This window comes from Saccostrea cucullata, unplaced genomic scaffold (assembly GCF_032062105.1).
Source record: "Saccostrea cucullata isolate Sc308-1 unplaced genomic scaffold, CSIRO_AGI_Scuc_v1 ctg280, whole genome shotgun sequence".
In the NCBI taxonomy this organism is placed as follows: Eukaryota; Metazoa; Mollusca; class Bivalvia; order Ostreida; family Ostreidae; genus Saccostrea; species Saccostrea cuccullata.
Window position 1 is genome coordinate 151,373 of NW_026924102.1, and position 25,021 is coordinate 176,393.

The following is a 25,021-nucleotide window of genomic DNA, read 5'->3' on the forward strand; positions in this document are numbered from 1 at the left end:
TCAATTACAATGGAGGAAGACCAGAAAAGCACTGGGCAGAACAATTCAGAGAACTCCAAAATTGCCCAACATTTGAATCACCAAACATACCACCAGCAGACTTTTATCTAGCAGGAATCACCGCACCTCACACAAGGGCTAAAGTTGGAAGACAGCTAGGCCTGATAAAATACCCAAACTAAAGATATAAAGATTTCAACAGATATAATACTACCTCTCTTGCAGAAGATCTGATCAGAGGGGAAGGTACTGGCTGACTTGATCATTATTTTAATGATACTCGAAGCGCGTCTGCAAGGAGACTGAGACAATGCAAGAACAGGCATAGCATCATGCTTCTCTCTGTCTTTACTCTTTAAAAACAAAATTCTGACAAGAATAATACTGGAAAGTCTTAAGACTTTGTCTAGAACAGGCGGATTTTAGAAAGGACAAGTTCTGTCCAGATGAGATCGTCAATCTCTGTATAATAATTGAACGGTGAGTCATCTGGAACCTACTCTAGCATTATGGAACACCACTACCTTCATCAATCTCATACAGCAATTGTATGACGAGCTAGGCTTTATGCCAAGTCATCCACACCGGTAAGCTTACAGAAGCTTTTGAAGTATAGACAGGGGTAAGACAAGCTTTAAGGCTGTATATATACATGTATTGGATGATTTTCCAAGTGAGGTTGGACTGAATCATGCGGGAAACTACAAGAAATTGCAAGATCGTGCGAGAAACTACACGAAATGGCAAGACTGGAATCCTTTGGACACTACCACCGAAAAACTTCAAACTTTGAAACCGTTCACGGTACCTGAGGTCTTTGGAGACCAGGTCTTCCAACAATCTATTGGAATTCCCATGGGAACCAATTGCGCTCCTTTATTAGCAGACCTATTTTTGTATTCATATGAAGCAGAATTTATGCAAAATCTTATGCGTGAAAAGAAGAAAACACTTGCTGTGGCCTTCAACTCGACCTTCAGATATATCGACGACCTATTGTCAATTAACAATCGTAATTTCCATTCCTACGTCGATACGATATATCCAGGAGAGCTTGAGATAAAAGATACCACAGAGTCTGACATATCTGTTTCATACTTGGATATTTTACTTGAAAAAAGACGTTAATGGTAACCTAACAACCAATTATATGATAAACGTGACGACTTTACTTTTCTATCGTCAACTTCCCTTACTTATGCAGCAATATACCTTCATCACCTGCATACAGAGTGTATATATCTCAGTTGATTCGATACGCAAGAGCATTCTCTACGTATGAACAATTTCTAAACCGAGGTAAATTATAAATTGACAAGCAAGTTGATGAATCAAGAATATCAGCAGTCTCGTTTAAAGTCATCATTTCGTAAGTTCTTTGGTCGATACAATGACCTTGTCAGCAAAATTTTTCAATACAATTTATCATTGAGTCAAATGCTGACTGACATTTTTCATACAAATTGTTAGTCCATTATTTATACACTGAATTGACGACGAATTTTTCCGTTATTTCACGATCATGACAATCAGCACACGGTGGGTGTGACCGGTCAGCAGGGGATGCTCACTCCTCCATGGCACCTGATCCCACCTCTGATGTTTCGGAGGTCCGTGTTTGCTCTGCTCCTATTTTGTATTGTTTTATGGACTTTGATATTGAATACTGTTCGTTATCTCCATATCCTTCCCTCAGTCGGTAGAGCGTTCGCTTCGTGGTTGGGAGTTTGAATCTCGGCCGAGGCTGACCCAAGTCAATAAAAATGGGTAAAACTGTTCCATGCGCTCGGCACTTTGAAGTGAATGTTGCTGGTCCTTCGGATGGCCCAGAAGATTGTAGAACGAATGTCTTCGTTCGTCCCACGACGAATCGGAACTGCATCGAAGTTCGTTGGTCCTGCCCAGGGAGTGTCTGATCTCTAACCAAAGATGGCCTCGTCGGTATTCTGACGACTCTGGTCCTCGTCTTGTCGTTGATCGAGTCCTCTGTTCCAAATACCAGTGGAATTGTTGGCTAATCCTCGTCTAGGGGGCGACTTAGAGAACTGTCCAAGGCTACTGTCTGGAAATATCCCAGAAACACTGTCAATCACCTGGTTCCAGTCTTGAGAGAAGCCTGGAGGAAACGTATTCAAAGTTGTCGGGTCTGCTCTTCCTGGGGTCTTTGGATATTTGGAATTTAAATCCTCGCTAAGTAGCTGCGGAGGTGTAATATCTTCAATGTCCGTAATTTTAGTTAAGGCCGGAATTAAAAATATCTTTGTTTCCCCTAACCCGACCCCAAATTCTCAAGTTGGGTCGGTAGGTAGGTAAACAATTTTCTTTTTCTGACAGCAGCTTTGAAAATACATTCTAAAATTTAATGGAAATTTACCAGTAAATTTCCATTAAAAGTACGAAAGAAAGCAATTTGTGAATAAAATGCTAAGTATCATCTATAGGCCGTTTAAAAGCAAATTCATGATAAACTGTGGCTGCAGATCTGTAGCGTTATGTTTTTTATTTAATTTGTCTTTGACCATAACGCTACAGATCCCGTAATGCAAAAAAAGGTGCAATTTACGGCGCAATATTTTCTACGCTCTTTTGGGGAGAATTTCTCCACTTTCTAGCATTGTTCAGTCAACTACCTTTCACTTCCTAATTCTAGACACATTTTGTAGCCAATATGTATATTTTATCCACTTCCCAACCATTTATAGTTGTCTCTACAGGCAATAAACTCACTTGAAGTGAATTTTCACAGTAATCTAACAAATAATTTTAATCAAGCGAGTTAATCACTTGTAGAGACGACTATAAAGGATTGGGAGATGGATAAATTATACAAATTAGTCAAATAATGTGCCTTGAAATAGGGATTGAAAGATAATTAATTGACCGATGCTAAAAAGTGGATAATTCTCCCCAAAAGTGCACAAATAATATTGCGCCGTAAATTGCACCTTTTTTGCATAACGGGATCTGTAGCGTTATGGTCAAAGACAAATATATAAAACCATAACGGTACAGATCTGCAGCTAGATAAACTGTTATTCAATTGTACTTGTGAAATATTTGAAGCCACAGTACATTTCTATATATCGAATAAAAAAGGCAAGATTCTCAAGTATGCAAAGATCAGAAATCCGAGTATATTGTTCAAACCTTCCATCAGCCTCCAGTGCTTATAGACAATCAATTAGCTTTTTTGAGGGGCATGAGATTTGCAGTGGTTCTAGAGCATTTTGCTTTGGATTAAGAAGTATGTGGCTAATTTTAAGTCGCAGGTTCAAATCTCAGATGAGGAACGTTTAAAACGGTCCCTCAAAAGGGACTATAAAAACTTATGTCCAGTGTCGCAGAATATGTTGGCTCAAAAAAGATCCCCACTATATACTAGAGGGCAAAAAAGTGCTGAGTACGTCTGGAGCAATGGGAAAATGTTCAAATGTCGTCCCAACAAATCTCGAAGGAAAGAAACAACCAATCTTCAATGGCCTAATTAAAGAAAAATACACTGGACGTCTCAGGAAGCTGAATCATTATTTATTTGGAAAGAGTATGTAAACAATAATTAATTGAACCAAACGCAATCTACAGTTGATATAAATGCTATATTCAATGTCATAGTCACGAAGTTTAACCCATAAATAAAGGCATGAAGAAAGGACATCTAAATTATATTTATCAGGAAAAATATGCAGACATATTTACAACAACTCCTAAGATAAAGTTCCATAATGGCATATAGTGAACATAGGAACATAGCTGAACACATTATTCGGCCAAACCTCAAATTAAATAAAATTCAGTGAAATTGAATGATGTGTTCACTAGGTGGGCCCCTCACCATTGTTTTATGAAGACCTAATTCTCTGTAATCACATCTGTAAGGGCGCCATTTTAACAAATGCTTGAAAATCACAGCAGAACAATCTCAGCAGTTCTGATAAAAACTGATTTTCATGTAATTATATTTTATGAAACTTGGCTAACAATAAAAATAATATTTGAATCAGCTTGTTTGAAAAATCTTTCCAGTCGGCATGATTTAATTGGGTCGGTCGCGTTAGGGGAAACAAAGGTATTTTTTATTTTGGCCTAATCCTCAAAAAAATAAATTACTTTTTAAATCCTGGAGTGTTTGGTCTTCCTCCTCGAGCGTCAATGTGTCGGTAAATTGTTTTGTTAGAGCTCCATGCAGAGGAAATTACTCTTGGTTGATATATGATTGGGTTAAAAAAAATTTCACTGTCATCCAAATATATCACTGCCATCCAAGTCAAACTGCTCGTTTCAAACCGTGACGTTGTAACATTTGGTGTTTCAGTCCTTGTAGCAGGTAACTTTTCCATAAATTTGTATCCATTACACATAAGCTACGTGCTCGAATGGAACCAAAGGAGAATGTAGGCTTGGGCGTCCCTGGACAACTTGGCGAAATATTTGTTAAAATTCCCATTTTTATCTGGGGTTATTGTTAATAATTTAAATAAAATTGTGATGTAACTTAGAACAGTTTTATATTTAGGACGACTCAATGATGGTACGACTTATTGAAACCAAACAGACCCGGAATAAACAGTTAGGTACATGAGGTCACCGTCACAAGCAGACTTCAGCTTCACTGATTTTAGGGAAATGACAATTCTCTGTCCACATTGACAAAGAGCTATGGTAATATTTTAAGAGATGGTTATATCTAGTCAAATTATAGGACAGAGACACCAATGGAATCACAGTGATTTTGTCACATTCATTGACATGATAATCCACATGCAGGCGTCTGAATTTCTATCAATAAGCCGTTGTATGTTTGATCAGAGTGATATATAAACCCCCTCTAAATATAAATACACGTGTATTTATATTTAGAGGGGGTTTGTATATCACTCTGATCAAACATATAACGGCTTATTGATAGAAATTCAGACGCCTGTGGATAATCATTGCCCTACATGCAGGTATGGTACAAACCGTACAATCACTACATTTAGCTACGTAGCTTGATTTACCTTTATACTTGGCTTTATTTTCCTACCTGATTTTGTCACATTGACAGGATAATCATTGGTCTACATGAACAGCGATGTACAAGTGTACAAGTATGTCTATTAGTTTTTAAAACTTATTTTCCAAATTTTTCTGTGCTCAAATTGAGAAGAAAAATTGTATTTATTTATAGACCCTTTTCCTATGACCTATTTTGTCTAGGAGTTATTCCCCTTAGCCGCCATATTGTAGGGCAATGTATCCAGATCCCTTCATTATTCAACCATGTTAAATTTGTTATACTGGTTAATGAGGTAAAGATAACACCATTTTTCTTATGAATATACGTTTGTCAGAGCTGCTATTAATTCATAATTTTAAAATTGTAAATATTTTCCCACATATATTTCTTGCATGCATATTTAAAATTGGTTGCTCAAAGAGGTAAATTCACTACTTTGCCCTACAAGATGGCGGCTAAGGGGAATAACTCCTAGGCAAAATATGTCATAGGAAAAGGGTCTTGTTTTGGCATGTTTGGGGAAGACAAATATTTTTTTATAAAAAAAATAATAAAATTGAATAGTTCACAGTGTTGTCAGTCTGATTATATGTCTAGGAAAAATTCCATCGCTTGATGCAGTAAATTCTAAATATTTTGGGATCATAGATTTTGTAGGTCACCTTTTCATCCGTCGTCGTCCGTCATGCGTTAACATTTGAACATTTTCAGCTTCTTCTCTGCAACCACTGAACCAATATCAACCAAATATGGCACAAAGCATCTATGGGTGAATTTCAGGATCTCTGCCCCCGTGGCCTGAGGGGTGGGGCCAAAACCACTAAAAGTAATGCAATCTTTAAAAATCTTCTTCTTTACTCCTGGACATCAAGCAGTCAAACTGTTTGCATGATTGTAATCAACATTGAGTCCTCTACTAAAATTGTGAAATTCATGGCCCTGGGGTCAGGGGTTCTAGTGGTAGGGCAGGGGTAAATTAGTATATAGTGAAAATGCATTATTTCTTTGAAAATCTTCTTCTCTGCTCATGGGTATTAAATAAACCAACTAAGTACATAGTTATGATGTGCAAGAGTGTCTCTACCAAAATTGTGAATTTTATGGCCCCAGGGTCAGGGGTTCTGGTGTTAGGGCAGGGCTCTATAGATTATATAGTGAAAATACATGAATTCTTTGAAAATCTTATTCTCTGCTCCTAGGTATTAAATAAACTAACTAAGTGCATAGTTATGATGTGCAAATGTGCTTTTACCAAAATTGTGAATTTTATGGCCCCAGGGTCAGGGGTTCTGGTGTTAGGGTGGGGCTCTATTGATTATATAGTGAAAATACATGAATTCTTTGAAAGTCTTCTTCTCTGCTTCTGGGGACTAAATAAACTAACTAAGTGTATAGTTATGATGAGCTAGAGTGCCTCTACCAAAATTGTGTATCATATGGCCCCAGGATCAGGGGTTTTGGTGTTAGGGCGGGGCTTTATAGATTATATACTGAAAATACATGAATTCTTTGAAAATCTTATTCTCTGCTCCTAGGTATTAAATAAACTAAGTACATAGTTATGATGAGCAAGACTGCTTTTACCAAAATTGTGAATTTTATGGCCCCAGGGTCAGGGGTTCTGGTGTTAGGACAGGGCTCTTTTGATTATATATTGAAGATACATGAATTCCTTGAAAAATTTCTTCTCTGCTCCTAGATATTAAATAAACTAACTAAGTGCATAGTTATGATGAGCAAGAGTGCTTTTACCAAAATTGTGAATTTTATGGCCCTAGGGTCAGGGGTTCTGGTGTTAGGGTGGGGCTCTATTGATTATAAAGTGATAATACATTAAATCTTTGAAAATCTTCTTTCTGTCTCTGGGTATGAAGCAGATGAACTACCATATAGTTATGATGAGCAAGGGCCCTTATCTTGCAGAATTGTGAATTTCAAGGCTTCAGGGTCAGGGGTACCATAGAGGGGGGGGGGTTGTACTTATATACTGAAAATGAATGTCAGAATTGTTTGAAATCTTCTCCTTGATATTAATCAAATATTTTTGAAAGCAAATATGCCTTTTCAAAAATTATGCAGTGTGTGGATCTAGGCCTAAGGGTCAGGGGTTCATGTGTGGTAAGGGCACTACTGATTATTGCTGAATATTACTGATTAGTTAAAATGCATTTTTTGTTCCCCTACCCTGCCTATGGGTATTAAGTAACCAAGCTAAGCAACTGCTAAGTGTATTGTTATGATGATCCATGGTGCTTCTTTTAAAATTGTGAATGCTATAGCATCTGGCTTAAAACATGAATCAAATAGGGATGTGCGATTTTATCGGTATACCGGTATATCGCGATTTTTTGTTGAGTGATACGTATCGTGATATGGAGACCTAAATACTGATATTTAGGTACATATTTTAAAGTCCTGAAATTATTCATTTATTTGTTCAGTCTTTCAAATTACAATTATAGAAAGTCTAAAAATGTTGTAAAAGGTGAAAAGAACAGCATCTTACCATCCAAACATGATTAATTTAATGTACATAAAAATTTCAAAAAAAGTGAAATTTTGATTTTCTAGCATATATTTAAGAAAAATAATGACAATTCATTAAAAATCATTGTAAAAATTGATTGTAAAAATATCATGATATTATCGTGATATTTTGGGAAAAAGAAATCGTGATATATCGCGATACGAAATTTTTGGCGATACCCATCCCTAGAATCAAATTCAATAACTGGAAAGTTGTTGCATAATGCTCAGGTGACCTAAAAGGCCCATTGGCCTCTTGTTTTATTGAAAGGAAGTTTATGACTTTGCTGTCTCTGAAAACAAACTACATAATTTCTGGATTCATGAATATTCAATTTATAAGAATTTTAAGATATTTATCAAAGTAAGTTTCATTCTAAACTTTCTTCATTTTTAATTTATACATGAATTTGTTTTATTTTCAGAGGCAGAAGATTAATTCATCGATGCTTTTGTTTGGGCCAGTATTTAGACGAAGTTGCTTGGGCTCAGTTATTTGTCTGTTTTCACTACATTCCTCCCAAACAATACTTCTGAATTATTACAAAGAATTACTGGCTCTAAAGGATAATGGAAAACCTGCACCACTCAAACAAGCTTTACAGAATTGTATCAGAGAGGTTTGTAGGCTTGGTTTGAATGGTTTCATTGTTATATTGCTCAGAAATACAGTGTACATGGATGAAAACATCACACATTGGACCCTCAAACATCCTGCTACTTGAAGCAATGATCAGTGACTTAGCATCATGTTCCAAATGAAATTAATTTCGAATTAGTTTCATAATGAAATTCAACTTACCTGAAAAACACCTGACAAGCAAAATATTGTCCAAACTCAAATTTGTAGGGAGGGTAGGATAAGTTTCAACTTATTTTAGTAGCATTATTTTACTCAAACACTGTATTACCCTTGTTCAATTATATTATACTGCAACAAAAAGTGTGGGGGGGGGGGGGTGCCAGCCCATTTTTCAGTGAATATTTTCTATAGTAAAAACATATACTGGTATCTGAAAAAGTGGTTATAAAAGAAATTCTTTTGCATTGAAATTTTTAGTGCTGAAATGAACAAAACATTTGTTTCAATAAAAAAATATCCATTGTGTCTGTTTTTAATTCTCTCATTAAAAAATTAAATGCACAAATCTAAAATTGCTTTTATTATTAAATATTGTATATCTTCTCAATTTTTAATTGATTTTTTTTTCTGTATGCATATTTCTACTGGTATCAATATATGTATCATCCTCACACAGAATTGATATCAAAATATTGTCCCAGCTATAATTTATAAATTATAATTAAAGTAATTAATATTAAAATTATGTTTGTCTTTTGAAGGTTTTTAAAGATTTAATGAAGAAAAAGAGACTAACAGAGCAGCAATTGAAGAAAATTGATATCATCATCAGCAAGGACAATACTGAGCCATTTCACAAAGGAAATCTCTACTCTGTCTATGGATCTTTTATTGGACTTCCATCCTCTTTCTCAAGTTTAGATTCAGAAACATCTCAACATTCTAATGCAGAAATCCCAGATGGAGTTTCAAATAGAAAAGTTTTACCCAATAATCTAGTTCAGTGGGACAAATGTGCAGTAAGATACGCTATTATGAAAGAATGCATTCTGACAGATTCCCTTGATCTTCAAGTACGCACAGCTTTGCAGGGGGTTTTCTGCTTTTTCTATTCGTTAATCCTACAGTGGAATACCTACAGATTTCGCAGAGTCCCTCATAGAATTATGTACTCAATAGTTTGGTCTGCACTGATCGGAATTGTGTTGTTACAACAGTGGAATTTTTACAAGATTTACAGAGACCAACAGGCGGACAATGACATTATTACGTTTGGTGAGGATTATGTCCGAGGTGGACTTCTGTATTATTCAAATGTCTTACAGCAGAACAAGTTATCGGGGAGTGGATGGTATGATGAAAATGGAAACCAGAGACAATCTCTTCTCGGTAATAAACAAATTCCTTACACAGAGAAGAAGGAGTTCTTTATGAAAAAGATGAAAGAAATGAAAAACTGCACTTGAATGTATTTAAAGAATTAGAAAATTATAAAAAATAAATTTTTAAATGATCTTGATGTTGTGCATTGTGATGGACAGGTTATTAAAGTGATACATAACAAAGTAAACCATGTCTATAATAAACCTTAAATTGACCCCCCCCCCCTTTTTTAGCTCACCTGAGCCGAAGGCTCAAGTGAGCTTTTCTGATCAAAATTTGTCCCTTGTCTGTCGTTGTCGTTGTTGTCGTCGTTGTCATAAACTTTTCACATTTTCATCTTCTTCTCAAGAACCACTGGGCCAATTTCAACTAAACTTGGCACAAAGTATCCTTGGGTGAAGGGGAATCAAATTTGTTCAAATGAAGGGCCACGCCCCCTTCCAAGGGGAGATAATTATGAATTTGTGAAAAATTTATGGCATTTTTAAAAAAATCTTCTTCTCAAGAACCGCTGGGCCAGGAAAGATGAAACTCATGTGGAAGCATCCTCAGGTAGTGTAGATTCAAGTTTGTTCAAATCATGACCCCCGGGGCAAGGGTGGGGCCAAAATGGCCGACCCAAGTTTTACATAGGAATATATAGGAAAAATCTTTAAAAATCTTCTTCTCCAGTACCACTTGGCCAGGAAAGATGAAACTCGTGGAATCATCCTCAGGTAGTGTGGATTCAAGTTTGTTCAAATCATGACCCCCCGGGGCAGGGGTCGGGCCAAAATGGCCGACCCAAGTTTTACATAGGAATATATAGGAAAAATCTTTAAAAATCTTCTTCTCCAGTACCACTTGGTCAGGAAAGATGAAACTCATGTGGAATCATCCTCAGGTAGTGTGGATCCAAGTTTGTTCAAATCATGACCCCCCGGGGCAAAGGTGGGGCCAAAATGGCCGACCCAAGTTTTACATAGGAATATATAGGAAAAAATCTTTAAAAATCTTCTTCTCCAGAACCACTGGACCAGGAAAGATGAAACTCATGTGGAATCATCCTCAGGTAGTGTAGATTCAAGTTTGTTCAAATCATGACCCCCGGGGCAAAGGTGGGGCCAAAATGGCCGACCCAAGTTTTACATAGGAATATATAGGAAAAAATCTTTAAAAATCTTCTTCTCCAGAACCACTGGACCAGGAAAGATGAAACTCATGTGGAATCATCCTCAGGTAGTGTAGATTCAAGTTTGTTCAAATCATGACCCCCGGGGCAAGGGTGGGGCCCCGGGGCTAGAGTGGGGCCAAAATGGCCGACCCAAGTTTTACATAGGAATATATAGGAAAAATCTTTAAAAATCTTCTTCTCAAGAACCACTGGGCCAGGAAAGATGAAACTCATGTGGAATCATCCTCAGGTAGTGTAGATTCAAGTTTGTTCAAATCATGACCCCCGGGGCAAGGGTGGGGCCAAAATGGCCGACCCAAGTTTTACATAGGGATATATAGGGAAACCTTTTAAAATCTTCTTTTCAAGTACTTCAAAGCTATGATTTGTGACATTTATATGGAATCATCCTCAGGTAGTGTAGATTCTAGTTTGTTCAAATGATGAACACCTGGAGGGGGGGGGGGGGGGTGGAGTAAATTCAAGCCTGATGTGCTCAGGTGAGCGCTGTGGCCCCTGGGCCTCTTGTTTTTTGCAGGTTCACAGATTTATATGGTTAGAAATGCAACTACATTGTGGGTCAATGTGTTGTTACAAACATAATCCATTTATCATGTTATCATTGATATGACCAGACCTGCAATTGGTGGTAATTAAAATCTCCCAACTTACTCAATATTCAAGAGAGTAAAATGAGTACAATCACACAGATTTCAAACCATGGCAGGCTACTGATGAACAAGTTAACATTACAGGGACTTCAAAACCAGGTGCTAGGATTTTTTTTATGCCCCTGAAATCTAAGATTTGAGGGTATGTATTATAGTAGTTTTTGTCCTGCCAATCTCGGTACTGTCTTTTTGTTTGTCCACAAAAACTTTAACCTTGCCTATAACTTTTGATGGGTGCTATGGCTTTTATATTGCACATGTGTATTCCTGAGGTAAGACCTTTATTTGGGTACCAACATATTTGACCTCTTGACCTTGGAGTTTGATCTAACTTATTACTTTAACCTTGGTCATATCTTTTGAACAATTGGTTCTTGGGCTTATTCCTTGTGACAAGACCTGGACTTTGACATAATCTTTGCCAAAACATCGGAACATTTAGTTTTACCATGGTTACAGTTGTCATTTATGCTTATTTTGTATGTGTATTTTTTATGGTCTTCTCCTGCATATCATTTTTAAGAAAGTTACTGTAAAATATATCAATGCGACTTTTTTTCTTTATCATCAAGACTCTTCTAATTCAAGCACACCTTTAATTTTTTTTCTAGCTTATAAAAATTTGTAAAATAATTCAGAAAATTAATTGTGACAGTCACAAAGCTAGGCGCCACATATATAAAAGCACACGTGTTGGGAGGGGCAATTAAGTAAATGAGCGCCCCAAATAGTTATCATGTGCGCGCCAAATAACAGAATAAAGCTTTCGAGCATCCGACTGTGTGGTAGTACGACCTAACCATTCAGTGCAAAATGCCGGTGTTTGATCCCGACCACAACGACAAGGTTGCTTGTGTAATCTTTTAAATGGTGGTTCATTTAAGTTAATAGAGAGCCTGATAACTCTTGAAACATGAGTCGGGTGAGTATCTTATCAGAACAAAAAAATTTCACTGTGAAAGTTCACCAATGCGTGGTTATCACATGGATAGATCGAATTTACTCGGTGAACTTTTCTATCACGTTTACTTTAGATTTTGATTAATTAGAATGAACTTTGCATATGTTGATGACTATAGGATAGAGTACTATTCTACATTATTTTGAAAGAGGTAATTTAAGTACATGCACCAATTATCTTTTTTTTTGGGGGGGGGGGGGTGGGGGGGTCAGTAGGAAAAGTATCCTAACATTCAATAACATGCCTAATATTCAATTCAATTCAATTTCTTTATTGATTCACCAAACATGTTGGCATACAACCATGTTACATACAAAAGACAAATAATAAAATACATACATACATGCAAGTGTATGGATCAGTGAAGTCAACTATGCAGTGGATAACAGGATTACAACTTGAAGATTAAACATAATCATTATGCAAGCAGTATAGCATGGACAGTGATGAACTAATAAATGCATTAATAGATATATTATAATTGTGCTTTATTTTTGGAACACAATATAATCACTTTATTTGGATACTTTCCATACTGACCCACCCCCAAAAAAGAAGCTTCCAAGAAAGATCAGCAATGGCATGAAGCTTTTACCTTTATTAAAATATAGTTGTGATAAAGACTATTAAAGCCGTTTACAAATCCATTTAGAAATTTCTCTATGTTTATGAATGCAGACCTTACAGTTATGTTGCTTTGGTGGTGGTCAGATAATGGTGTAGCTGCAGAACTGTAGCTCTTTGGGGAAAAATTTATTGACAGACCTGAGAGCTTCAGTGCCACCCATTGAAAAAACTGTATATTTATTGCGCACAAAAAAGTGCACTCCGTTCTGGATTAATTCTTCCAAATTCTTACCTCAATTGCAAAAATCTAGATTTCAAAAAAATCCCTTACTCCTTTATTAAGCGTTGAAGTGCGTATGAAATGCGTTTGACCAAATTATATCTTGCAAACCAAAATGGCAGTATAAATAGGTGAAATTTTTCAATGATCTCAATTTCAGGGCCAGGATGGCTATGAACAACAATTATAAGGAATGTTTAACAGTTTTATTGTGGAAACGGAATGTGACAAAATTTGTTAAGAACACACAGTTAGTAATATTATTTAGTAATATTTTTAGATGACAGTTTTAATAATAAAAATGGAGAAATAAATCAGGATACACTCTGAAAAAGCACTTTTTTTGTGCCATAAATATACAGTTTCTTCAATGGATGGCACTGTAGCTCTCCGGTCTGTCAATATTTTTTTTCAGAGAGCTAAACAGTTCTGCAGCTTCTGTAAAGATAGTGGTAAAAAGACAAACCAAAGGAAAATGTTTTACTACATTTTTAAGGGATAAAACATGTAGCCATGTCTCAGCTATATTTGAATTAATTTAACTACTGTTTATGTTTTCCTCTTACTGATTTTTTTTTTGGCTGGATTTTTTTCAGTTCCGTAAATTTGTGTTGGAATGGAACAGAGTGATACTAGCTTCTGCCCTGACAGCTGGGTCACTGGCTGAGCTCTTTGGTTTTTGTGCCCCAGAAACCTTGTTTTTAAAGGAATACAAGTACCTGCTGACATTAAAAGAGATGGAGGAACCATATCCTCTGACCCCAAAACTGGAGGAGGCCAAGAATGAGGTGAGAACAAAGCAAGGGTAACTGTTGTAAAGGTGAAAAAGATAGGTAGAGCAATGAGTCTGTCACAGGTGGTGAAAAAGTCTCAACTGGGACTCGAACCCAGGGCCTTTGGTAAGGGTGAAACGATACGCCTCCTTCACGGTTGGATACGTATCGAAAAATTTGGTCTCGGTTCGGTTATTTTCGATACGATACATTTTGATAGAAGGAAACAGATTCAATGTTGTTTTATGCTACCTTTTACTTAATCTAGTGAAATAATTTATGTGCAAAATGGATAGAATGTATCAATTTAATTGATTTGACTGTTAAAAATTATTTTACAAACTTCAAGTCCACACAAACTTACGTTTCTGAACTAATTATACAGAAAAGCATGTGTATACGTATACCTTATGCCAAACCCGACTGAATGACGATCCCGACCGTAAAACGAACCGAACCGAAAGCAGAGATTTTGTACCGTGTATCGAACCGAGAAAAAATACCGCGGTGAACCGTTTCACTCCTAGCCTTTGGCATACCATGCCAGGCTCTAACCACAGAGCTATTGAGATCCAATTATTGAGTGACTCTTACACACCTGTAAAGCAGGTGACACTATTTTAGCTACTATTTAGTAGTAACTTGACAATCATATAAAACACATTTCCTTGCATATAATAATGATTGACAACAAATGTGAGGAACTTTAGGGTTAGGATTGAGAGAGCAGACTGCCTGTGCTAGATTTTAAAAATTCTGGCTTGTTAATCGTTGATTACTGACTGGCAGACTTAATTTAGAAGTATACACATTGCAGTTGTTAAAAGATAGCATGGATATATACAAATATCTTCAATAGTACAAGTATGGAGATCTAATGTATTAAAGTTTACCCATAGGGTTGAAGGACTGTTTCTAGCAGTTGAGAATAAGTGAAACATTTACCTGCATGGTAAATTGGAACTCATTTGTATCCCACACTTGACTCTATTATAAAAGTGCCCCCTGATAGTTGCAGGAGTTTATATTAAATGTGAAACAGAAAAGAAAAAAAAAGTCCAAACCAGGATTTGAAGTCCATATTCCATATCTTTAATAAGTAATTTAGCTTTGATATCTAAATCTTAGCATATCTTGAGGTATCTTCTTGGTCTTAACAAATGTTTGAGACCATAAGATTTGAAAGTATTTCCTTTGATTCTCAGAATTGAGAAGCAATTTAAGTAACATATTTAAATTTTATAATCACTCATTGAAAAATTTGTCTTGCAGGTATTTCAAGATTTGATCAGAAAAGGAAGACTGTCACAACAACAGTTAGAGAAGATGGACATCATTCTAAATGGTGACATGAATGATCCGTTTCACAAGGGAAACCTGAACTCTCGATTTGGAACCTTCATAGCTCTTCCAATTACATTCACATATAATCATCCGGAGGAAGTTCCCATGGACAATTTTATGATTGGACAAACCCTCCCGATTGAAGACGGGACACAGGAAGGGGCGGTCCTCAAAAAATCTATCATTCAGGGAAAAAACGCGGTCAAATACGCATTACTGCGGGAGTGCTTACTGACCGATAGTTACGACATGCAGATTAAGTATTTACTTTTGGCAGTGTTTTTGGCCATTTGTTCAGCCCTTGTGTATCTAAGTGTGACGCGTATCAAATCACGATCTCAGTTACTACTAACACTGCTTCCTAGTATTCCCATCAATGGACTGGTTCTGCTACAATTCTGGTGTTGGTACAAACGCAGGAAAGACTCCAATGTTGACTTAGAAGTGGCAGAGTTTGGTCCAGATTATATCAATGGGGGACTTGAATATTACACACAGATTGTTCGTCGAAATAAAGCACTGTATTATATAATGAAAGATAACACAAGAGACCACTTCACTGCCGCTGGGAATGAGAAGGAATATTTTTTCTGGAATGACCGTATTCCGGTCAAGACCAAAAGGGATTTTTTCATGCAAAGAGTAGAAGAAATGAATGAGGCTGTGAAAAAAAATTAGTAAATTAATATGTATACCAATGTTTTCATGAGTATTTATGGCTAAGAATAAAAAAATTAAAGCATTTCTACATATTGTGTCCTTTACAACTAGGGAACCTTTGTCACTTACTAGGCTCTGACTGTTTGGTTTAAGCACCCTTGTGTAAAGGGTAACAACATTTGTGAATGTCATGGTCTCCAGCACCCTTCCAGAGGTCCATGGAGCCAAAATTTACAAAATAAATGCAATATTCAAATATCTTTATATAGATGTATTCTTGGACATTAAGCATTCTTTTTTGTACATGAGTGTCACAGGTGGTGAAAATCAAGTTTCAATCGAGACTTGAACCCAGGGCCTCTGGCGTACCATGCCAGCACTCTAACCACTGAGCTATTGAGACCCGATATATTGACTGACTTTTACACACCTGTGAACCCGTTGACATATTCCCCCTTTTTGTAGAAATTCGTCCTCGAATTCTATGAGTTGAGGAAATGTGTGAAGAATATTCCAAGGGGACAGTGGGTTTTTTCGTTGGGCGCCAAATGTCACAGGTGGTGAAAAGTCATGTCTCAATCGGGACTCGAACCCAAGGCCCCTTGCGTACTGTGCCAGCGCTCTAACCACTGAGCTATTGAGACCCCATATATTGACTGACTTTCATGCACCTGTGAACCCATTGATGTGAGTATTCAGCCAACAAACTGAGTGCAATGTTATGGCAAGCAAGGTTGTCTCTTCCAAAATTTTGAATTTCATGGTCCCTGGGTGAAGGGATCTGATGTTAGGCTAAGAATCTATTGATGAAATAGTAAACAAGCTAATTCAGAGAACTTGTGTCCCCTGCTTAAGGAAAAGAAAAGGAGGATGCTGAAATTGGGGGTGGGGTGTGGGTGGATTTGAACAACCCCCCTTCCCTGAATTTGCAGAATTATTAAATGCATATACTGAAGGAAATAAAAGATGCCAATATGGACATTAAGATTTGACTGCTTAATCTTTAAAATGTATATGAAGATTCTTTTTTTATATAAAATATTGATCACACTGTATTACATGTAATAGTTTGTACATGCCATACGAAACATTTTCATTTCATGCTTAATTACTATCATTTAGTAAATAAAAATAATTTTAAAAAATCATCTGGGAATTGGGGTGGTCTTACATCCTAAGCGAGAATCGTACCCATCAAGAAACTTTACATTGGGAGGAACTAAATGCAAACAGTCGGTCACAATTATACATGTTTACATCACGTTCTACATAGTCAAAATTTTACACAAAACTTAGTGTGTCTAGTTTAGCCTCTGCTAATCTTTTGATCACAAAATCAATAGGCATCTTCTTTAGACCATAAGAAGTTGTCTTTTAAAATTTAATTGAAAAAGCTGAAAGGCTTAATTTTCGAGATATCGCGTGGAAACGAGTGTTTTAAATACATGTACAGACAGACGGACGGACGGACAGACCTAAATTAATATCTCCCACTATCAGCGGGAGACAAAACTCAAAAGCTTCTTGAGATAACACCTGGAAATGAGGGGACAAAAACTCAAAAGCTTCTTGAGATAACACCTGGAAATGAAAGCTTTAACACACAGACAGAAAATATGAATTAACGGCTTTGATCTTTGACCTTTAGACCTCTACATCAAAAGGGGTCTTCCATAGGCAATATTCCATATCGCGCGGAAACGAAAGAAAAATTTTTTTGAATTTATGACCTTGACCTTTTGACCTCAAAGTCACTAGGAGTCTTCCTAAGGCCATAGGAAGTTGTGTAAAATTTCACTTCAAAAGTTCAAAGGTTCTCGAGATATCGCGCGGAAACGAAAGTGTTACAGACAGACGGACGGACAGAGAGACCGAAATTAATATCCCCCACTTTCAACGGGCGACAAAATCCATTGCATTATGAGTGAAACGTGTCTAATCTGAACTAAGAAATAAGCTGGATTCGCCAACATTTTGGACTAGAAAACATTTCAAACAATTTAATTTATTGAAAGGGAATTCGTATTAATATTTTCTTAGGCAAAATTTCATAATACACAGCATCTGGATGAGAGAAGTTTTACTGTATTTATCAGAAAATTTTTCCTGCTCCATATGGTGTTCAGTAAACAAACTAAGTGCACGATTATGACGAGTAAGGATGCCTCTTCCAAAATCCTGAATTTCATTCTCCAGTTCATGGTAAATTTAAAAGTTGTTTGTTTTATTTATTTATTCCTTAAGGCTTACATGGCTTATTAAATCACATTATCAATATGCAATTACAAAACAATGAAAAAAAAAATAGTGATCATTCAAATCTTTAAAGTAAATAAACAAATAAAAATCTGTAAAAGGGGCATTAAACGTGGATCCCTGAAAATTCCATTAAATGAGTGGATAATAATTAAGATTTCTAAAGGAATAGCCTATAACATTTTATAGCCATGACAAGGAATCCATTTATAGTCTGACAATTCCGTCGGGTATATTAATTGTAAGCTCACGTAGCTCTCTGATTTAAGATAGATAAATCATCTGGGTATTGAAGCAGAGGTCTGCGTGTCGGTCTATAAGGACAATATTAATTAATTTATGAAGACATTAATTAAAACCGGTACGTGCTTAAAAGTTATCCAGAAAATACCGAAACCATGTCCCCAATCTAGAATGTGAAAAAGAAAAAAGGATTGTTTTTTGGTATAAAATATTGGATTACCATTTTTGTTTTTTATTTGAATACTAGTAGTTAACATTTCAGCAACAAAGGAACTTACTGAACACAGCAATTGGTAAGTATACGTTAGTTTATGTCATTTTATTTCCATTTAGAAATTATTTAGTACGTACTCGATTTGTTGGTTTTTCTTCTCAGACACTAAAAGACATATGTGCAACTTCGTTGCATTTGTGTTATAGCATTTGTTTGACAATAACACTAATTTTTTCATGCGTGTTAGTGGATGCACCCTCCTCTCTCACTTTGCAACAATGATAAAAGCGAAGATATCTTTTTAAAAAGTGCAATCTCCTAAATTCTTTAAATAAAACGGACTGAGAACAGAACAAAAACACGAACCCCCTAGAGATGGGATTAGTTGCCCAAGAGGAGTAAGCATCCTTAGGTCATGTCCACCGAAAGCCTTCTGTGTTGATAAGCCAAGTGGATGATCCATAGTCAAAATTAACAAAGACAATGTGGCCTTACAACTGATATGAAATCTGTTAGCCTTAATTTGGCTCAAGAAAGTTTGTATTTGCAAGAAAGTTCATGATGCGATCATAGAATTTGCGAAAATTTTGTTACGCCAAATTGTGTTTCTCTTATTATCTTCTTTGGTTTAAAAAAACTGATCAAGAGATGGATTTATTTAAACACGAGGATTGACCAAAATTATAATTAATTCTGAAAAGTGTCAGACTTAATATGAATTATTCAAATTCATGAATGAATACTCAGTAAGCATTACTATTTTTACATAATTATTAAATATTGACAAATATAAACTTGCAGGGGAGGGAGATAAGCGTAAAGACGTATTGTTGCCGTATTGCATCACGCACTACGTATAATCCAAATGATTATATATTGCTAATTGAAAATAGCTATTTGATAAACAAAAATGAATTCATGAAAATATCATGTAATGTTTTTATTGTGTTTTAGTACAGTGAAAAATCTACTGTTTGCTGAACTCAATGACTTAATTGTGATCATCTTGAATGAATGGATGGCAACGATGATACATTTAATTAATGAGACAAAAGAGGGGGAATTTGGAAACTGGACGAACAGTTCCACAGTGGAGGAACCGACCATTTACTTCACGAACAAAATCTCAATGATTGTTGGAATCCCGACATTCTTAGAAAATATTCTTGCTGTAGCCGTTTTACTGAGGTGTCGTAACATGATAAGCCAAATCCGGACTCTACTCTTAAATCTCTCCATCGCAGACTGCCTGACCGGGTTGGTTTTAGCACTTCCGGACTACGCCTACGAGTGGGCATTTCATTGCAGAATCAAGAAATATTTGGCGGCTACCATTGTGTTCGCTACCTTTTATACTATTTCGCTTCTGAACCTCGACAGATGTCTCGCTCTCTTCCTTGGAATAAGGTATTACATAAAAGTGACGGCATTCAGAGTTAGATTTTCTTGTGTGTCCGCATGGTTTCTTGCATTTGGAAATTCATACTTAATGTACTACGACCCGACGGAGCCAACAGGAATATACTGTTCAATGATGTATTGGTCACCTTATAATTTTGGCACCGCAATCTCTAGTGCATCGATAATACTTTTTGCTATTATTAACATTGTGCTCCTAGGAGTTATGCTGTACATGGTACCCAAGGATGCCACCAGCAAAGTTCTCTCTAAAATGGCGTTAATAACGGGTTTTGCGTTGGTTTGTTACACCCCGGCTTTATTGCTCCACGCTTTCTTTCCTATGAAAGACAGTCACTATCGTCGACTCATAGCCTACACAGGAGTTCTACTGTTTTCTAACAGTATATTAAATCCCATCCTGTATGTGTGGAGATTCAAAGAAACCCGGTACTACGTCATCAAAACGTTTTGTTTTTGGAACAAAAGGTATCTCCAAAAGTGTGACGAAGAGTGGAAATTCCAGACAGCAACGTTTGCCATTTGTCAATCCGTTCCTGTGCATTGTGATAGGAATAGAAATTCAGAAGCAAACGTAAACCAAAATTAATGTTTGTACAAATTTCTCTCCTGGAGTGAATTGATTTTTTAAAAAAATGATTTTTATTGAAAATATTTTTGTTAGAGATTCCAGCTACATATGTAATTATCCCCTCGCAATGGAATTGGAAGGGTTGTACTACATAACGCAATCGTGTACTTGTGTTTGTTTGTAGGTGTGTTATGTATGGTCGGCAGCACTGAGAAAAGGCAAAAATTATCATAATGAGAAAACGACCAATTATTCATTAAAAAAACTTAACAAATGACATTCGAAGCATAATCAACAGACCTGTTCGCAAAACAAATACACATAAAAACAAAACCAACGGCCGTGTACTCTCTAGATCAGAAACAAAATTTTAATTACATTACCTGCGGCTCTTTGACAAAAAAAAATCTCGATTAAGAAATGGAATAATACAAAGATTTCATGAAGAAAACGCGAAAATCATTTCCACGAAAGATAAATGTTCGAAGAATATTCTACGTGTACTGTTGTACAACATAAACACACGCGGACAATGACTCAGGTCTTTGACTGATTTTGGATATTATCACTTGCGTGGGTTCTATAGTACATGTACATATTACTGTAGAAAATAGAAATCTAAAGTGCGATGATGTAAGGAATTTAGTAAATTAATGGTTGCATTCTGTTAATATCAGTTCATTTTTTACTTGTCCACAAAATACGTGGTCGGGAAGCATTCAAGTCCTCACTCTTAATGGAAGGCCGTAGGACCGGGGCGGGTGGGTGGAGGTATTTAGTTTTATCTCAATATATATAGAATACAATAAAAAGGTTTTAGCATACATGTAACTATTATATGCTTATGCCCCCTACGATTTTTTTTTGCTTGTCCGATATATTTTGAATTTTTGGTAGTCCCTCCAAACTAAAAATGTTTGGTCGTAACAAACCCCAGCCCCTTAGAAAATAGCTTCCTACAGGCCAATGTATGCTTATGGAGCAGGTAAGATTAGTTCTCACCTGTAAAGTTTGGGGGGGGGGGGATCGGAAAGAATATAACACCCACATAAGGATGTCAGAAAAGATATACTCCTTACATATACATAAAAAATTCCGGCTTAAATCGAAATGCATGTAATGCTCACTAAAAAGGCAGTACACAAAACTTTAATTCGTATAAGATGAATTCGAGACGAAACCAATAGAAACAAGAGGCCCAGGGGCCACAGCGCTCACCTGAGCACATCGGGCTTGAATTTACTCCCCCCCCTACTTCCAGGCGTTCATCATTTGACCATACTAGAATCTACACTACCTGAGGATGATTCCATATAAATACCCCGAGTATCACTAATCATAGCTTTGAAGTACTTGAAAAGAAGATTTTAAAAGGTTTCCCTATATATCCGTATGTAAAACTTGGGTCGGCCATTTTGGCCCCACCCTATCCCCAGGGCCGGGGGTCATGATTTGAAAAAACTTGAATCTACACTACCTGAGGATGATTCCACATGAGTTTCATCTTCCCTGGCCCAGTGGTAATTGAGAAGGAATTTTAAAAATATTTCCCATATATTCCTATGTAAAACTTGGGTCAGCCATTTTGGCCCCATCCTTGCCCCGGGGGTCATGATTTGAACAAACTTGAATCTACACTACCTAAGGATGATTCCACATGAGTTTCATCTTTCATGGCCCAGTGGTTCTGGAGAAGAAGATTTTTAAAGATTTTTTCTATATATTCCTATGTAAAACTAGGGTCGGCCATTGTGGCCCCACCCTTGCCCCAGGGGTCATGATTTGAACAAACTTGAATCTACACTACCTGAGGATGATTCCACATGAGTTTCATCTTTCCTGGCCCAGTAGTTCTGGAGAAGAAGATTTTTAAAGATTTTTACTACATATTCCTATGTAAAACTTGGGTCGGCCATTTTGGCCCTACCCTATCCCCAGGGCCGGGGATCATGATTTGAACAAACTTGAATCTACACTACCTGAGGATGATTCCACATGAGTTTCATCTTTCCTGGCCCAGTGGTTCTGGAGGAGAAGATTTTTAAAGATTTTTCCTATATATTCCTATGAAAAACTTGGGTCGGCCATTTTGGCCCCATCCTTGCCCCGGGGGTCATGATTTGAACAAACTTGAATCTGCACTACCTGAAGATGATTCCACATGAGTTTAATCTTTCCTGTCCTTGTGGTTCTTGAGAAGAAGATTTTTAAAGATTTTTCTTATATATTCCTATGTAAAACTTGGGTCGGCCATTTTGGCCCCACCCTTGCCCCGGGGGTCATGATTTGAACAAACTTGAATCTACACTACCTGAGGATGATTCCACATGAGTTTCATCTTTCCTAGCCCAGTGGTTCTGGAGAAGAAGATTTTTAAAGATTTTTCCTATATATTCCTATGTAAAACTTGGGTCGGCCATTTTGGCCCCACCCTTGCCCCAGGGGTCATGATTTGTACAAACTTGAATTTACAATACCTGAGGATGCTTTCACATGAGTTTCATCTTTCCTAGCCCAGTGATTCTGGAGAAGAAGATTTTTAAAGATTTTTCTTATATATTCCTATGTAAAACTAGGGTCGGCCATTTTGGCCCCATCCTTGCCCCAGGGGTCATGATTTGAACAAACTTGAATCTACACTACCTGAAGATGATTCCACATGCGTTTTATCTTTCCTGTCCTAGTGGTTCTTGAGAAGAAGATTTTTAAAGATTTTTCTTATATATTCCTATGTAAAACTAGGGTCGGCCATTTTGGCCCCATCTTTGCCCGGGGGTCATGATTTGAACAAACTTGAATCTACACTACCTAAGGATGCTTCCACATGAGTTTCATCATTCCTGGCCCAGTGGTTCTGGAGAAGAAGATTTTTAAAGATTTTTCTTATATATTCCTATGTAAAACTTGGGTCGGCCATTTTGGCCCCACCCTTGCCCCGGGGGTCATGATTTGAACAAACTTTAATCTTCACTACCTGAGGATGCTTCCACATGAGTTTAATCTTTCCTAGCCCAGTGGTTCTGGAGAAGAAGATTTTTAAAGATTTTCCTATATATTCCTATGTAAAACTTGGGTCGGCCATTTTGGCCCCACCCTTGCCCCGGGGGTCATGAATTGAACAAAATTGAATCTACACTACCTGAGGATGCTTCCACATGAGTTTCATCTTTCCTGGCCCAGCGGTTCTGGAGAAGAAGATTTTTTAAAAATGCCATTAATTTTTAACAAATTCATGATTATCTCCCCTTGGAAAAGGGCGTGGCCCTTCATTTGAACAAACTTGAATCCCCTTCACCCAAGGATACTTTGTGCCAAGTTTGGTTGAAATTGGCCCAGTGGTTCTTGAGAAGAAGATGAAAATGTGAAAAGTTTACGACGACAACAACGACAACGACAACGACGACAGACAACGGACAAATTTTGATCAGAAAAGCTCACTTGAGCCTTCGGCTCAGGTGAGCTAATAATTCATTCAGAACAATTATTATTCTGAATTATCTGTTAATTCACCGATCTACGCCCCCAAGTCTTTCTATAAGACAACTGAGTTCATGCAAGAACACTCTGCTTAACAAGAAATATCAGATCAAAGGGTTGGTTTAACGAAAAATTACTCACGGATTTATCCGTACGGAATATAATCTTTTTTTATTTGTTTGTTTACAAATTGTCCTTAAGCATTAATAAAGCTCTCCCCTCGGAAATAGTAATAATACATGAATCTGATAGTGTTTTTATGGATATTAAGAACAATAATTATTTACGCTCTATAATGACAAGCTATCAACGTGCTGAATGGGGAACTTAAATTCTTAAGTGGGTATACATTGATGGTAGAATATTAATACTAATGAAGCTTTAGTTCAGATAGGCCATCTTGAAAATTTATTTCCATCTCTTAAAGTAAGTCTAAGAGCATTTGTCATTTTCTATAAATAGAACAGTACAGGTTGTATATGATAGTAATTCTTGCTTCAGACTAATTGAGTTTTGCAGAATAAAAAAAAATGTCAATTAATATCCATCGAATTCGACAGATGTAAAAGTAACATTAAATCAGAAATAATAGAGCATTTCCTTAGCGGCTATGTTTGAAGTAATCCACTTTAAACAATCTAATAAAAATGACATGTGATTTATACACTGATGTTATTTATGAATAAAAAGAGAAAAAACAGGAGATGAAGAACCATATTAAAGTTAAAAAGTCCATTTAAAAAATACACAAATCGGAAACAGGGCAAGCCAGACCTCTAACATTAGAGATGAGATCAGGTGCCATGGAGGAGTGAGCATCCCCTTTAGACAAGTCACATCTGCCGTGTGTTCCGTGTCATGATGGAGAAAACAAAAACATCATAGGCAATACCGTGTGTAAATAATGACCTTATGATTAGTAATAGAAACACTGTTCATCAATC

General features: G+C 36.7%; 3 protein-coding genes across 3 annotated transcripts; all 3 read left to right on the top strand.

Annotated features, from left to right (window-relative positions):
* Positions 1-4,584: 4,584 nt before the first annotated feature.
* On the top strand, positions 4,585-9,621 carry LOC134265714 (uncharacterized). The gene is made up of 3 exons (XM_062747937.1): positions 4,585-4,659; positions 7,948-8,142; positions 8,867-9,621. Exons 1-3 carry the CDS (start codon positions 4,657-4,659, stop codon positions 9,569-9,571), a joined length of 903 nt encoding a protein of 300 aa, XP_062603921.1. The 5' UTR covers positions 4,585-4,656; the 3' UTR covers positions 9,572-9,621.
* Positions 9,622-12,110: 2,489 nt separating this feature from the next.
* On the top strand, positions 12,111-15,987 carry LOC134265713 (uncharacterized). Its single transcript, XM_062747936.1, has 3 exons — positions 12,111-12,234; positions 13,717-13,908; positions 15,166-15,987. The coding sequence occupies exons 1-3, from the start codon at positions 12,226-12,228 to the stop codon at positions 15,913-15,915; spliced, it is 951 nt and encodes a 316-aa protein (XP_062603920.1). The 5' UTR covers positions 12,111-12,225; the 3' UTR covers positions 15,916-15,987.
* Positions 15,988-19,637: 3,650 nt separating this feature from the next.
* Positions 19,638-20,618, top strand: LOC134265704 (galanin receptor type 2-like). The gene has a single exon (XM_062747925.1). It carries the CDS (start codon positions 19,638-19,640, stop codon positions 20,616-20,618), a length of 981 nt encoding a protein of 326 aa, XP_062603909.1.
* The last annotated feature ends 4,403 nt before the right edge of the window (positions 20,619-25,021 follow it).

Bases quoted from the DNA above. Each gene is read 5' to 3' on its own strand.
- LOC134265704 (XM_062747925.1), top strand. From the start codon at position 19,638: ATGATACATTTAATTAATGAGACAAAAGAGGGGGAATTTGGAAACTGG.
- LOC134265714 (XM_062747937.1), top strand. The intron at 8,143-8,866 runs GTTTGTAGGCTT...TGTCTTTTGAAG, and splicing joins TACAGAATTGTATCAGAGAG to GTTTTTAAAGATTTAATGAA.
- LOC134265713 (XM_062747936.1), top strand. The intron at 13,909-15,165 runs GTGAGAACAAAG...TTTGTCTTGCAG, and splicing joins TGGAGGAGGCCAAGAATGAG to GTATTTCAAGATTTGATCAG.